This window comes from Carassius gibelio, chromosome B19, assembly GCF_023724105.1.
Source record: "Carassius gibelio isolate Cgi1373 ecotype wild population from Czech Republic chromosome B19, carGib1.2-hapl.c, whole genome shotgun sequence".
Classification (NCBI taxonomy): domain Eukaryota; kingdom Metazoa; phylum Chordata; class Actinopteri; order Cypriniformes; family Cyprinidae; genus Carassius; species Carassius gibelio.
In genome coordinates, this window is record NC_068414.1 from 12,429,682 (window position 1) to 12,446,340 (window position 16,659).

General features: G+C 36.0%; 1 protein-coding gene across 1 annotated transcript in view; it reads right to left on the reverse strand.

The window, feature by feature from the left end:
• The window catches only part of LOC127979182 (regulating synaptic membrane exocytosis protein 2-like), a 127,784-nt gene that overhangs the window by 87,902 nt on the left and 23,223 nt on the right, over positions 1-16,659 (reverse strand). The window contains exon 3 of the mRNA XM_052584442.1: positions 15,158-15,330. Coding sequence (XP_052440402.1) covers positions 15,158-15,330 — 173 coding nt within the window. The remainder of the gene's footprint in view (positions 1-15,157; positions 15,331-16,659) is intronic.

Genomic DNA, 16,659 nt, shown 5'->3' on the forward strand with positions numbered 1-16,659 from the left:
TCACAATGCTGTTAATCAACCAATCAATGATCTTATTAGGACAAATATCCTGCTAGCTAAATGGCGTCATTTAAATTTAACCTCAGCTTAAGGATCAATAAACCAACACCAAACTCCAAGTCTTGATTTATCTTCACCTTGTCTATTTCTTCTGCCCTGACCTTATTAGTGCTGCATGATAAGGCAACTCTCACTATTGTTATTGCTATAACTCAGACCACACTGATTAGAAATGAACAGCGACTCAAAAGTGTGTGACTGGTGGCAGACGGCAAATAAAAGTGGAAAAATCCCTTAAACTTATTAGCTATGTTTCAACGCACTTGAATGCACATCTTGAGATACTGCATTATCATTTTGCACATTTAGCATTCAGCACATTTTGAGATATTGATGGACATGTCAAGATGTGTATAAAATCTTAAAATGTGCATTAAAAAAACATTTTGGAGAAGAAATCCATGCATAAACTATGATGGAAACAAATCTACTAAATAAATTCCTGGATGCGCAAGAAAAAATCTCACTTTGAAATCACTTTGCCTCACAGTGTTGGGGAGTAGCTAGCTACAAATAGCAATGCTGCTAACGTATGTACATTTTTCAGTATCTTGACGGTAGCTCCGCTACTTTTAAAACAGTGTACCTTTACCAGAAGCAAACTACTTTTTCCAGTAAGTAGCTGTGTGGCACGACCAAACACTACAAGCCTCTAATGAATTGAAGTCTTCTTCTGGCTAGTTCACAAACTACATTTGTTCATTACCACCATCTGTGGTGATATCACGCATTGTGTGGCTTTACAGTCCTTCCACCAACAAGAGATCGTCTGATGATTTTGCAAACAGGAGTGGATGTTTCATATGGATCAATTGTAATTCATGCAACTTAAAGCATATACAGCAGGTGAATATTAGCCTTTTTAAACGGATTAATCTTACTGATTTATTGCACTCTATATCAAATGTCAATTATACAATGATGAACCATCATAATACAATCTGTCCCCCCACAGTTTTGTAATGAAGACTAATCGAACAGAAAATAAAATCGCGATACAGTAGCGTGCTTATCATTTGTCAAAAGATGGTTGTGGTGGGATTTATGCAAAGTGCAGTTTTGACGCGCGCATCTGAAGATTAACGTCTCAATTCACAGTCAGTTAATACTGCATGAGCTGTGAGTTTAACATGCTGCTTTTACAAACCCTCCATATCTAGTTTAAGTTGCTTTCATTTTGTTCTTGCGTTGATGTTACGTTTGTACCAATTTTGCACATTGACAGTCAATCTGAGATAATGTATATAGCTATATTTATTTGTAATGTTAAAAAGTAAAAATACAATAATATAATTTATTATTATAAAAATTGAAAGTAGTTTCAATGTAGCTAGCTACTTTTTTGACAGCAACTTGTAGTGCAGCTATCTACTTTTTCAGAAGGGTAACTTGAATGTAGCTTAACTACTTTAATTTACGAATAGCTTGTAGCTGGTCAAGCTACAATTTCAGAGTAGCTTCCCCAACACTGCCGAGACAGATCATGTGCCCGAAAAGAGCCCAAACTCACCATAATTCATCGTTCAGATCTAAAGATATCTCTCATAAAGCTATAACACACAAAACAAAAACAAAAAAAATAAAGGTTGCAGTGTTTTAGCTCATAACTTCATGAAAGAATCATAGAAAAACTGAAGAATTATCTTCCAAAAATTATCTTGATTAAAAAGAGCCCAAATCTGTCAATCAGATCGAAATATTTCAGTCATAGATCTATTTACACATGAAACCAGACATGCGCGCTTTAGGCGCAGCAGAATAAATTACTCTACTTTCACTTTACGGTTTTATTTGTAACTTCATGAAACACGTATAGATCTCATCATAATTTGTTAATTATATCTGAAGATATTCCATACACATTAAACCATTAAATTAAGAAAAATATAGGTTACGTTTTCATTCATAAAATACATAGAATCCAAAATCAAAGTAATCCATCTTTTGTTTATAAATAACACCTAAACCCATGAATTGAAGAAATTAGATGGAAAGCTCCATATAACACGTGACTCATTCCAAGCATTTTGATTGACTTTCCTACCTGCCTGTCAACATATGCATTAGCATACCTCTGTGCACCCGGTTCGTACAGACAGAACATGTAATCAGCGCATTCATGTACGCTGTGCAGACAGAGTGAGAATGGCAAGAAAACATCAACAACCTGATTTTCCTTCCTGGTATTGTAGTACTCTAACTAACTGAACCATAAAGTTCTCTAAGCAGTAAATGGCATATAATGTAGCCTCTTGTAGTAATGTTGTCTCTGGTCATCTGATATGTTTACGTACTTCACGTTCATGCATTCAGGAGGTGTGGCTTTGGACGGTGATTTGCAGGGAGGGTGGGAGGTTCGCGCTCAGTGCCATCAGGCTAAAGTTAGCATTATCTCCTATTGCACCTTTAACTTGTGGGCCATTTTTAGGAGGGCCTTTCATGCACAAGACCAGACATGAACACAAACACAGCGGTCAAACAAATCCATCAAATATATGTTCCCACAGAAAAAAAAAAAAAACAATGGAAAAGCAGCACAGTGTAGTGTCAAAGCCTGCTTCATGTGTTGCATTTGGAAAATAATGTTTTAATAAACAGAATATTGAAATTTTTAGGTTGACTAGTTAAATGTAAATAATAATAATAATAATAATAATAATAATAATAATCATCTAAATCATTTTCTTGAATCTGTCAAACATCAAGATTTTATTATGTGCCCTTTCGCCCAGCCCGGGGAGGGCTTTTATTTGATGGGCCAGTAAGTAACCACCAATCACAGCAATGCACACACAACACCATGGAAACTGCATAGTAACACTCAACAAAACACTCAGAAATCCTTATAACACACACACAGCGGCCTTTTTTAGCAACACCTCTGCAAACACCTACAGAACCCCAGCACTGTTCCTCTGAGATCAGCACAGGTAAACAGCACACACACACATCTTCAGAAAATATCAAATCACTTTGTCTGAAGAACTTACAAGATAAAGACTTCATTAAACATTTCGCTTTAATCACGTAGAGATTTCAGTCAAGGATCTGCGCAAGGTGTGCAAGAATAAACAAACTGCATGCTAGAATTTTCAAAATCATTATACAACGTAATAATATAAGTTACTGTTACAATAGATGTAAACCAAGAAAACATTTTTAAAAAGTCTCTTCTGCTCTCTTAGGTCGCATTTATTTGATCAAAAATACATTAGAAACAGCATTTAATAGCAAAATAATTATTACAATTTAAAATAACTTTTCTATGTGATCTACTTTAAAATAGAATTTATTTCTCTTATCAAAGCTGAATTTTCAGCATCATTGCTCCGGTCTACAGTGCCACATGATCCTTCAGAAGTCATTATGATATGCTGATCTGATGCTCAGAAAATGTTTCAGATTATTATCAATGATGAAAACAAATATATGCAGTCTTAGTGAACAGATGAAACCTGAAACATGCCTCTTATAACATATGGTGCATAATAAGCATGTTTACTTTCATCGTTGGAGCTGCAGCTCTTTGACTTTCCACCACTTGAAAAGAGAGAACCATCCAGTCCAACATTATAACAGCTCCAGGCCGCAGCGGGATGGGCTGCTCTGACTGTCCATCGATCGGTTTGGATTCCCATTAAAAGGAGCTGGCGCACAAGGCCTGACTGATTCAGAGCGAGTGCTTTTGGGAAGAGAGTACACTAGAGAAAATACAGCTCCTAAATAATCAATGATTGAGGGAGTAAATCAGCCAGAGTGAAAGAGGCCGAAATGTGGCCGGCAATTAATTAGGACATCTGAGGGAGTCAGATTCCATTTCTGTAGCCCACCACTCACATGCAATATCAACAGCATTAGCACAGAGACCGGGATGCGGGAAAATGATTCGGTCCATTGAGATATGGGTCGCAGCTAAGTGGGTATAAAGATTTCGCAAATACATTATCAGCCGGGATTTTAAGAACACAGCACTGGGATATGTGTAGAAATACTGCTATACACGCCAGCATAATTGCATATGTATTATTATTTATTTATTTGTGAGGCTATTGAATATGCTGTAAAATAAAATGCTCTTAAGTTGTAAATAAAACAAATTCAGTATTTCGACTTCAAAATGGCATTTTTTATTCAACATGTTACTTTTTGTTTTTGTGCTTATTTGTGAAATTGACTGAGTATTTTTAAATAAAAACATTACTGTATGTAACGTTTATGTACAAACTATATTTGGAATTACATGAAAGTTAAAAAACTAAGGTTTTAGGTTTACAGAACATATGTATGATAATAAATGGATATGGAAATGGAAGTAATTCAATGATTTATTTATTTATTTTTTTAATTTTTAACATACGAATGCTCATTTTGAAGCAAAAGAATAAGCATGCATTGAGGATCTCATTATCATTATCACACACACAAACTCACTGGAAGTCAACTGTATTAAAGTATGTCATTTTGCCAATACACAACTTATGTATCGGAAAACATTATGCAGCATAAGTGAAATTATTTGTGGGTGATGGGTGAAATCTCTTGAAGCTGATCTAAGTAAACCAAAAATAACCTCTGAATAAAAGTGTACATCACCACAAAATAGCTAAAACAATTATGTGGCTCAATTTTTTCCACTTTGTGTGATTACATTATCCTAATAACAGTGAAATGATTTAATACACTTTAATTTATGCTCAAATCCTCCCCATTTGGATGTCTGAGTCAAAAGTGAATCAACAATGACTCTATTTACTTCCCTGAAACATATTCCGGGTCTTTTTTATTATTTTTAAAGCATTATACAAACTAAAAAAAACACTTGCATTGATAATTTTCATCAAAATGTAAGAATTTCACTATATGTAAAGGTTTAAAATCCTTTACCTAATTTGGGGTCCCTGGTCAAAAATGACCAACTATATAAAAAAAAAAGGTTTGTCAATCTTTAATGATACTACATTATCACCAAATCCTGGGGTTTGTATTTCTCTTTTGGAGCTGAGTGATTGTAGGCCTCTTGATTTGAGCTCATGCACCTCAGATATTGAGTAAAAAAAGCATTACCTGTGGATAATATTGGCTATATTTATTTTAAACAATGTAGTGAATGGCTCAAATCAATGAAGCCTACAATCAATCACTTCCAAAAAGAAAATTGAAATAAAAGAAACTGACAAAGAAATATAGCATAAGAGATTTTTAAGCAATATTTGTTATCAAAAATTATTTTCTGAAGTTATTATACCCAGTTTGAGTAACATCAGTATTTTTCAATCCAATATCTAGCAAATGAAGGGATAAAATGAACGAACATTGGATTATTCTGTTGGTGCGTTTCATTTGAATAAGTGTGAACGCTGGCATCCAAACCTTAGTGCAAAACAAACAATCTTCCAAAGGAATTCTGATATGAACACAATGCAGATGTCTAAACTACTAAAAAAAGGTCATGACATTTCAAAATGCATGTGACCCTAAACATTCCTGCCACTGTTTCGCCTCATTTAGACATTTTGAAAGCTCTTTGTGACTTACAAGCTCGTAAAAATACTATCATACCTCATTTAATATTATTTTTCACTGAGAAACGCATCAGATTAATTAATTACTGGTAATGAGAATGCCATGTCACTGATTTGAAGTAGAAAATTCAGCGCATGGTTTCTTCAACACATGCAAACTAGGCAGAGCCACACAATTTTAAGCATGAGTGCAAACACTTAAGACAAGCCTTACTAATCTGTATTATTTGTGTTTTTGCGGTTATTATTTTACATGTTGTACATTTTATGGGACTATTGCAGACATGCAATTTTTCAAATCCTTTTTCATCTTATTTAGGCGTTATATGCAGATGACACATGCACATGACAAAGTGCTCCTGTGAAACACAAGACTCTTGTGAAAGGCGCCTGTGAATAAACCCATCCAAGAAACCATGACACTGTAGCCTGCATGTTGTAAATAATAATCATAAAAAAACACACTGCTGTTTGTTTGTATTATGATATAACCCATATGCACTGTTTCCAGCCATGCCGTAATATTGCTTAATAAATCAGGATTTCACTGAATGACTCACTAGGACATTTTCCCTAAAGCAAGTTATTGTGATTGAGTTATAAATAGCTCAAGGCTCCTCATAGACTGAATTAGCATCGTAAAGAAACTCAAATCCACCCCAGCAAAGAATCAGCTAAAAAAGCATGAGGGAGAGCAATTTAATGCAAAAATAAACTTCTATAGAATATTGCACAAGGAAGAATTTAGACAACAAAAGAAAAAAAGCATAACAATGCACTATTTGCATTGTCCCATTGCCCTATAAATCCAATGCAAGAAGCATATAATAAATAAATAGCCTAATGAAATAAATGGCAGCAACATTATCAGTCAGCAGTGTTACATGCTTTCTTTTAAGAATATTATGATTCAAATTGCTAAATGGCTACATTAAGTACATTTTAAAAGTCAAACCAGCTAGTTAGGGTAAAAACCACATCTTTTCACTTTATTACATTGTGTGCAAAGTAGTCTAATACCCTAATATTAAATAATCAGCATTCATTTCTGGCACTTTACTTTAGGTGTAGTATATAAATAGCAATATAAATCATTTAATTTGCATATAATAATTAATGGGCATTGAAATAAAGAGTGTTCCAATATTCTCAAGCAAACATAACAGTGTATCGAATGACACACATGCCAATCTTAAGCGATAACTAGTGATAAAACACGAATGTCAATGTGATGTATTTCTGTATTTGTTTAGCTCCGGTGTGATGATCGATCGGTGAGCGGGTATCGATCGCCTCACCTGCCGTTTCGCGCCTGTCCCACCAGCTCCGGCTTCGAGGTGTTCTGGGGTGGCTTAAAATGCGATAGAAAAGAGCTACAGAACTGTCGCAATGTCCCAAATTGCATTTTCAGCTAACCCCCCTCCTCCCTAACCGATCCCAGTAGTGTTTCACTCGAGGAAGAGACAGCAGCACACCCACAGCCCCGCGACCGCTGCATCCGACGCGCTGCCGTGTCGATCAAGTCCCATATTTTCCCGGAGATCTGATGGATGTGCGCCTCATGCTCCAGCCCTGAGGTGCTGCTGCGGCTGCTGGGAGCGGGGGATGGATCCTGTCTGACTGCGAGCCAGAGAGACAGAAAACCAGCGCTGCATTTTTACCGGCTGCAGGAATATCTGGAGCTGCGTCCATGCACCACCGTCTCGCCTCGGAGAATCAGACAAACTGGAGCAGCACAGACTCTCTCTCTCTCTCTCTTTCTCTCTCTCTCTCTCACACACACACATAACATCATTCCTGATGTGCTCGCATGGGCTGCTTTATTGCACGGCTCTCAATGAGAGATGCGCAACGGGAGTGTACTGTTACAGTGATCAGCAAAATATCGAGCCTAAAACTGCATTTGTATGTGAACGCATATGATGTCTATGCAGTCAGCTTAATAGGTTTCGAGACACCGTCAGTGCGCTGGACCTGATTTCAGCGACGCACAGAGCGATGGGACAGCTTGCTATACAGTGCACGACTGCTATAAATCAATGCGGTTCAAAATTGCTCACATTGGGAAGTGATATCCGAAGAGGATCTGGCAACCGAAGGGCGTCTCTGTACTTCATTGAATCGAATCTCCTTTGGCGTTCTGGGACGTGAGTACACGTTTTCATTTCCAAGCGCTGCTACAATCATTTATCACATTTATGGACATTTTCTCCGTTTTACATTTGTTTTCTCTTTTCCTCTATGCCATCGTTGTTATAAAAGCTAATCACGACTGGCATCGTCATCATGATTATTACAACAAAGGATTGTCACTCAAGCAATAGCCTACTTCATCTAGTACAAAAATAGTACTCCTCTAGAAAGTGACAAAATATTATGAAAGCACAATTTAATCAATGGACGATAACATTCTGTATAAGCCCACGCTCCCGTGTTTTGTCATCGGTCTCTTTAAATGCTCATGCTCTTTAAATTTGGGTGGATTCTGATTGGCTGCCTGCCAATGGTTTTCATACTTAAAGGGGGGCTGAAATGCTCGTTTTCACTCAATATCCTGTTAATCTTGAGTACCTATAGAGTAGTACTGCATCCTTCATAACTCCAAAAAGTATTTAGTTTTATTATAGTCATAAGAGAAAGATAGTCTGTACCGATTTTTCCTGGAAAAACACGACCGGCTGGAGGCGTGACGTGTGGGCGGAGCTAAAGAATCACGAGCCCGAGTAGGATTTTGTGTTGAGAGCGTTTGGAAGCTGTGAAGGCTGAAACTGAACGAGAGCAGCAGCAGCAACGACTCGCTCCGAGCGGGGCTCGAACCCGGGTCTCCGGCATGGGAGGGGACGCACTAACAAGGAGGCAGAGATATTTGAAGCAGTTTTACTCACCGCCTGCGGTTCCAACACACGATCGTGACCCTTTTTCGTTGGAATTGCATCATCCTTAAGAAATAAACGACACGCAAATCCGTCGTCAAACTGGGCTTTGTTTGTAAAACAAGCATTTTAGAAATGCAGGGAACAAACACAAACACTTGCACAACTCCGTTGATGCTCTGTAAAAATAAACTCCATCCACTGGTCCCTTAATGATTTTTTTTCTTTGGTAATCTGTGCAGGGTTGTCTTGCCCTGGCAACCAAAAACACACTCCTTTTGTGACTTTTCGCGACGCTCTCGCTGGGATCAGTGAAGTCTGTTGTGCTCTCAGTGCTCTGCTATACGGGAGCGCGCGCTCTTCCGGCAGAAGTGCCCTTAGGACCCATATAAGGAAATTCCACTCCATCTAACGTCACACAGAGCCATACTCGAAAAAAACTTTCCGAAACTTGTGACAAACCGGAAGGACTATTTTTGGAACAGAAATACTCCTTCAAACGTACAACTGAATTTTTGAAACTTTGTCCATGTTTAGCATGGGAATCCAACTCTTTAACAGTGTAAAAAAACTCAGTATGCATGAAATAGCATTTCACCCCCCCTTTAACTAAAAAAGAGATCATTCTGAAAGTAATTCCAACCATAGCGTGTCTCTGAGCTGTTATTGTTGTGGAGTAAAATTTGCAGTTCTCTTATTCATAGTGATAGTTATCATAATTGGTGTGAATGGGCTTTATGTTGTGACTGGTCGAAGGAATAGTTCACCCAAAAATGAACATTTCCTCAGTGATTACCCTCAGGCCATCCATGATGTAGAGTTTGTTTGTGTTTGTATTGTTTGCTTGTTTTTTTTTTTTCATGCGAACAGATTTGGAGAAATTTAGCATTACATCATTCAATGGTTTCTCTGCAGTGAATGGGTGCCGTCAGAATTAGAGGCCTGATAAAAACATCACAGTAATCCACAATTATTATTAAAGCACCCAATAATGATGTGAAACTTGTGTCGCATGTCTAAAGCAAAGTGAACTTCTCTTCATCAGCTCACCTTCAATGACAAACCACAAAAATTTTAATTTGGTCTCTTCACATATGTGCCTATCAGCAGCTCATTGGTCTTCGGTTCAGTCCAATGCTAGCTGGAGAAACTTGTGTGCTGAATGAGATGGCAAAAACAGCATCATAGGATTGTATATGATGGTATAATAAGCTAATTTTGAGAAGCAGTGACTGTCAGGCATTTGAAAATGAGTTTTAAATGAGTAACTAGTAGATCTGTGCTGCTTGAGCCACAAGCTGTTTAAGATGATTTAGACGATTCTGGTTCAAGTAGTTCACCAAAAACAACTTGTTCAAAAGATGGATTTGTTCTCAAACTGGACATCACTACAGATGTTTGACCAAGGCTCTGGATTACAGGTAATAATGTCATAAATAATTTTCAGGGTTTTTTTTTTTTTTTTTTTGTCAGGTGTCTTTGACATTAATTTTTTTACTACTATTATTATCAGCCGCTGATTTGCACCACTTAGGACCACGGATTCAGGTAAAAATCTTTATTTATGTACTGAAGAAAAAAAAGAGAGCTAAATCTTGACAGCTACATAACAGCAGATTTTCATTTTTGAGTAAACTATCCCTTTAAAAACATCTTGATGGATTGGTTTCTTACAAACATGCAGCTTTTCTTTTCACAAGTTACTCCTTTAATATGGTGGTGTTTTGTCTGCAACAGTAATATAGAGACACTGCATTCAAAAACAGCTGAGCACAGCTAAATGAAACCGAAACCTTGAGAAGAAAGAAAGAAATGTAACTAATGCATATGTACCAACATTTATTTAAAAAAATGTGTTTTCCTAGTATGGAAGTCAATTGGGGCCAACACCTATTTGATTACCAACATCCTTCAAAATATCTTCATTTGTGGTCAAAAGAAGATAGGAACTCAAATTATGTTTTCAATGGGATTGGTTGGGGGGATGGGTCAAAAAAGTACTTTATAGTTAAAATAACTGCATTTGATACAATTGCATGCAGTTAATTCTCTAAAAACATTATATTCAGTTCACACTTAAGTATATTCCTTTAAAGAGCCACACAGATGGGAAATCAAAAATGACCTGTATTACAGTGTATGATGTAGCTGTCCATCAGTGTAAATAATGTGCAAAGTAATTTAACCAAAAAAGTACATGATTTATAAAGTTATTGGCTTCTAAAGTAAGGAGTCGACTCTGAATCGCTGAAACGAGTCGTTATAGATTTCAAATCTTTTGCCCATCTCTATGTACGTCACTAGGGACACTTTGCATAAACTCTGACCCCCCCCCCCACCCCCCACACCCCCCACACGGACGCTCTGGTTGGTGTGAGAGCATCATGTCGAGGAGACAGTGTGTTTATAATTGTAAAGGCCAGTTTGTTTTATTTTCACTGCCAAAGAATGAAGATCAGAAGAACCAATGGCTAAAATTCAGTTTTACCACAATACCAGAGCAGTACAACAAATCCCTTTCACTGATGACTGCTTTTCTAATCTCGGTGAGTACAAGGCAGGATTTTCAAAGCGTTTGGCCATAAAAGAGGGTTCATTACCAATTTTATTTAGAGCAACTAGCATCTCCGAATCACAACGCGAAGTATGATTATGAAGTTATGTGTCTGTTTTCTCCCGAGCGTCTTATCAGTATGTGTGCTGTCTGCAGCCTGTCTGCGCTGATCGTCATGAACAAACACGTCATTAAAATGAACTGTAACTCCGTGAATACTCCGTGAAGAGACATGAGAGAGATATCTATAGAAAGCTTGACATGTCTACTTTAAAACTAAACAAGTGCTGCCAAAAACCGATATTCTGTGATAAAGTAATACATATGAAAACAACGCAATGTCTGTTTCACGTCTCCTTTCGTTATATGTGACCACGCCCCCGCGCTGAACGCGCTATTCAGATTCAAACTGATGCGCGCGGCTTGAATACACCCACACAGAAGAAAAAGCAGCGAGACTGTTCAAGTTTTTTATTTTACTGTTTGCTTCGCGATGAGAGTAATAAGACATAATTCATCCCAAACAGATGCTAACGCATTGTATACCGTGAAGTTGTGTGCGGAAACAACCAATCAAAACTATGTCAGTTGACCAATCAGAACACAGTATGCTACCGAAAGGTGGGGTTTACGGAAACTGAATCTTTTTAACAGCTTCGTGCGAACCGTTTGGGGATCTCTGAGAATTGAGGTAATTTTAAAATGATATTTTGACAAAATGACAATGTTTTTTAACCTTGGATGGATTTAAACCTAATGTACAGGACTTATAAACAGTGATAGGAAGCTTAGAATTTTCATCTTACTGGCTCTTTAAAGCATATTATTCTTTAAAAAGAATGCTGAAATGAAATTTTTTTTAGAAGGGTAATATCATAATAACCATAATATAACAAGCGGGTATCACTCATATTCACTTCTTAAAATGTAACAATGCAGTTACTACAAAATCCATATCCATTAGTTTGAATCTTAAGTACCTCTGATGCAACTGTGACTGTGAACTGAATGTTGCTTTGAATGAGAAAGTGTTATCCAAGATCTGTCAGAAGATAATTAAGGAGCTCCTTCAAAACCCTCAATGCATGGGTGTGGCTAAATATTACAAATGTTTGCAGTTTCCTGTTTATTAATGCTGTTTTGACTGATATTCTTAATTATCACATACCAAATGAGAAATATCCTGAGAAAAGAGGTAAGAAATATTTACTAATTTCTTTAAGAAAATAACAAATACAGGTGCATCTCAATCAGTGTTAATTTCGTTGACGAAGACTATGACGAAAAATATTCGTCAACTAACCTTTTTCACGGACGAAAACTAAATAAAAACTAAATAAAAAGTCAGATATGATGACGAAAAACGTGACGAAATATAACTGACACTTTAGTCAACGAATAAAAATGAGACGAAAATATATGGGAGGGACGAATGGAGAAGAGATCCAATCAGAGCGAATCTTTGAGGGTAGGTTGATCTATGCAGAAGCAGCGGCAAATGCAAGCGCAACAGCTAAACAAACGCAGCAGTTACACAGAAAAGAGAACAAAGATGAGTTTGCAGAAATTCGCACAGTTTCGAGGATGTTTTCATAACAGTTAAGTTGTTTACACAGGGAACTACAATGCGACCTTTTGAAATGCCATTGCGACCCAAATTTTTATGGGGTCGTAAATGTATCACTGATTATTTTTGTACCTACTTATGTGTAATGCTATGTTTTAATATGAGCATTTATTAAAACAGAAATGTGTATTTTAAGAATACGTTTTATAACGTGCTCCGAGCATTCAACACATCAAGTTGGCTTCAGCCCCGCGATGCGGGAAAGTTGAACTGAGCAGAGCAGCTGGTTACTCGCGCAACACTGAACTGAGCTCTCGTTCAGGACGTTGCGTCCTCCTGCACCTGAACGAACAAATACAAATCGCATTTTAAATAAACATACGAAAAAGAGCGAAAAGTGAAAGAGCTCAATTCAGCAGCGCGGTGTTCTGGTGTTCAGGGAGCAAGCAGAGACGCGTCTCAAAGTCTTCTTGCTTTTGTACCGACAACAAATACATACTAAATATGTCGAAATACCCGTCTTGGAAAGTGTGTTCGAAAAAGTCTGTAGTTATGTCTTCAGTGAAAGTAAAGCGTTGGAAAGAAATCGGATGTGTATCTTTATAATGGATGCATTTGTCTCTTAAAGTGACCGCGCCTAATTTACTAGCTCTGCTGTCAGTGTCTTTAATGTATGAAAATGAAAGTAAATCACTCACTGCTCTTGATTAAATTACTTTGTAGTTTTAACAAGAATTTATCCAAAGTCAATCCAAAAATCAGATAGAATAGATTATATTGTTTTACTAGTGACTAAAAAATACAAAAAAATAAATAAATAAATTATGGACCTGAGCATGTTTTGCTTAAGTGTTTCTTTCTTTAATTTCTAATGCAACCTTTTCACACCACAGACTGAACCAAATTAAGCATTGCATCAGACATTATCTAGATGAATTTGTTGTTCTGACACAGTTTAACCCTGAGTTATTGTCATATTTTATAACCAATTTCTAAACTACAGCAAATAAACTGTGATATTGTAAGAAACGTTGAAGGTGTCTGAATACATTTTGGTTTGATTGTGTATTTTATTTTACAGTGAAGACTATGCAGTGCTATTTTAAATGAACAAAAACAAACTTAAAAAAATTTAAACTTTGTGTAAATATCACAAATAAAGAAATATAATGAACATACAATACAAATATAATATAGGTGGTTGTCTATTTCAATAATACTGTACTTCATCTTGAAAGAATGTCATATGCATTGCATATCATTCAGGACGAATGCATATCTTTTTCAGAGAGCATGTATATTTTTCATTGAGAGCAGGCCTTATGTTTATTTTATAAATACCATTCCATAACAGACTGATGGAAACATTTAGTCAAGTCAACTAAGTTGACTTTGTTCTACTAAAAAAAAACTAGACTAAGACTAAAAGACTTATGATATTTAGTCGACTAAAACTAGACTAAGACTAAAACATTTCAGATGACTAAAATGTGACTAAAACTAAATGGTGTGTTATTCAAAAGACTAAGACTAAGACTAAATCCGAATTTGCTGACAAAATTAACACTGATCTCAATAAATTAGAATGTCATTGAAAAGTTCATTTATTTCAGTAATTCAACTCAATTTTTGAAACTCATGTGTTAAATAAATTCAATGCACAGACTGAAGTAGTTTAAGTCTTTGGTTCTTTTAATTGTGATGATTTTGGCTCACATTTTACAAAAACCCACCAATTCACTCTCAACAAATTAGAATATGGTGACATGCCAATCAGCTAATCAACTCAAAACACCTGCAAAGATTTCCTAAACCTTCAAAATGGTCTCTCAGTTTGGTTCACTAGGCTACACAATCACGGGGAAGACTGCTGATCTGACAGTTGTCCAGAAGACAATCATTGACACCCTTCACCAGGAGGGTAAGCCACAAACATTCATTGTCAAAAAAGCTGGCTGTTCACAGAGTGCTGTATCCAAGCATGTTAACAGAAAGTTGAGTGGAAGGAAAAAGGAAAAGGAATAAGAAGGAAAAAGGAGCCCTTACCAAGTATTGAGTACATGTACAGTAAATTAACATACTTTCCAGAAGGCCAACAATTCACTATTTTTTTTTTTTTAATGGTCTTATGAAGTATTTTAATTTGTTGAGAATTGGTGGCTTTTTGTTAAATGTGAGCCAAAATCATCACAATTAAAAGAACCAAAGACTTAAACTACTTCAGTCTGTATGTATTGAATTTATTTAATACACGAGTTTCACAATTTGAGTTGAATTACTGAAACAAATGAACTTTTCCACAACATTCAAATTTATAGCAGTGAGGTCGTTTTATATATATATATATATATATATATATATATATATATATATATATATATATATATATATATGAATTACATGAATAATAAAAATGTTTGATTTGAGTAATTTTACTGTCTAAAAAAACTATTGGATCTCAAATTTATATAAAAAATTATCCTCAAAGCATCCTATCTGAGACACAAGACTTCGCAAAGCATCAGACTCACAATTTTACACTGTCTGTAAAAGTAAGATGAATAGGGTATGAATTTCTGACCTGCATGGGATCCCTGAACCGTTTCTGATAGGGTCCTGGTTTGCTCTGACTGGGCGTCCCCTTACTTTGGCTTGGGGCCCTGATCTGGAGCCCTCAGGACCGCTGTAGAACCACGCTCCCGACTTGGTGAGGATTTCTTGTTGTTTTCGGCACAGGTTGCATACCCACATTACCTACATATAAAATGACAAATTAATACTGTGATATAAGAAGCAAAACAACAATACAATAGCAAACCAAGACGTGCAGTTTTCATGGAGGATGGATGGTGTTCTTCTTACTATATATTGTTTTATAATACAGATGCAACAAACATAACACAGGGTTAGAGGACCTTTGTGTAAAACCCTGCATATATAAACTATCACATTATCTTCTACTACTGCTAATAAAACATCTGTCCATCCATTTTCCAAACTGACTGCCCTATGTATTGTTGTGGTGATGCTCCTGAGACCCTGCATCCTCATGTGAGGACATTATATTTTAGTGAACTTCTCTGAGACTATACATGCCACAGTTTTAAGTCTAGATGTCCTGTACAGAGCGCATTCAGGACTGCTCAGAGATACCAATAATTAGATGTTTCATCATGACCACTACCTCTCTTTCAACATTAATTTAGAGATAAAATGTAACACTCTTATGGAAATATGATAATATTTTTAAATTATCATTTAAATATGACTAACTGTTTGTCATAAATCAACATCTCAGGAAAATGTAATGGGGTTACAAACCAAAATATGACTTTCTGTTACGAAACAGGACATTGATTTCATACACATACTCAACAAAAGCATGTTTATTGCACATTTTGGGAGACACAACCAATGAATAGGAAAAGAAAATATATTTCAATATCCCTATGAAATATTATATATTAATATGAAAATCTTGTAAATTATAACTCCCATTAATATACTTCATTTTTCATTACATGTTTCCCCAAAAACAGATTACTATGCAAATCAGATACAGTTTATGGATACATTGTATAGAATGGGGAAATCTATTTGTGGTCATTTTACGCACATTTTGCATAAAATTTTGCATTTTCACTGGGAACACATGATATGATATGTAAAAATGTATAGCCTGAATGCACTGTAAGTCGCTTTGGATAAAAGCGTCTGCTAAATGCATAAATGTAAATGTAATGTAAATGTAAATAAAGAAAAATTGTATATTAAATCAAAGTTTGGCATAAAAAAAAATCCTGAAACCTAACAATTTATTGATTTAAAAAAAAAATATATTGTTTTAGCCAATGCATGTTCATTCATGTCTTTTAATTAATTTATTTAATTATTAAATTGAGTCTACCAATAAAAAAAAGATATGAGGGCAAAAATGCTTCTGTATGGGTTTTTGTCTTATATATAGTTATATAGCAATATCATATGAGTAAGAGCGCTGTTTTTCCCCGAATATCTGCATGATTGCAAATGTGATATTGAATTTGTACAACATTTCATCAAACAATAAGCACTTAAGACGTG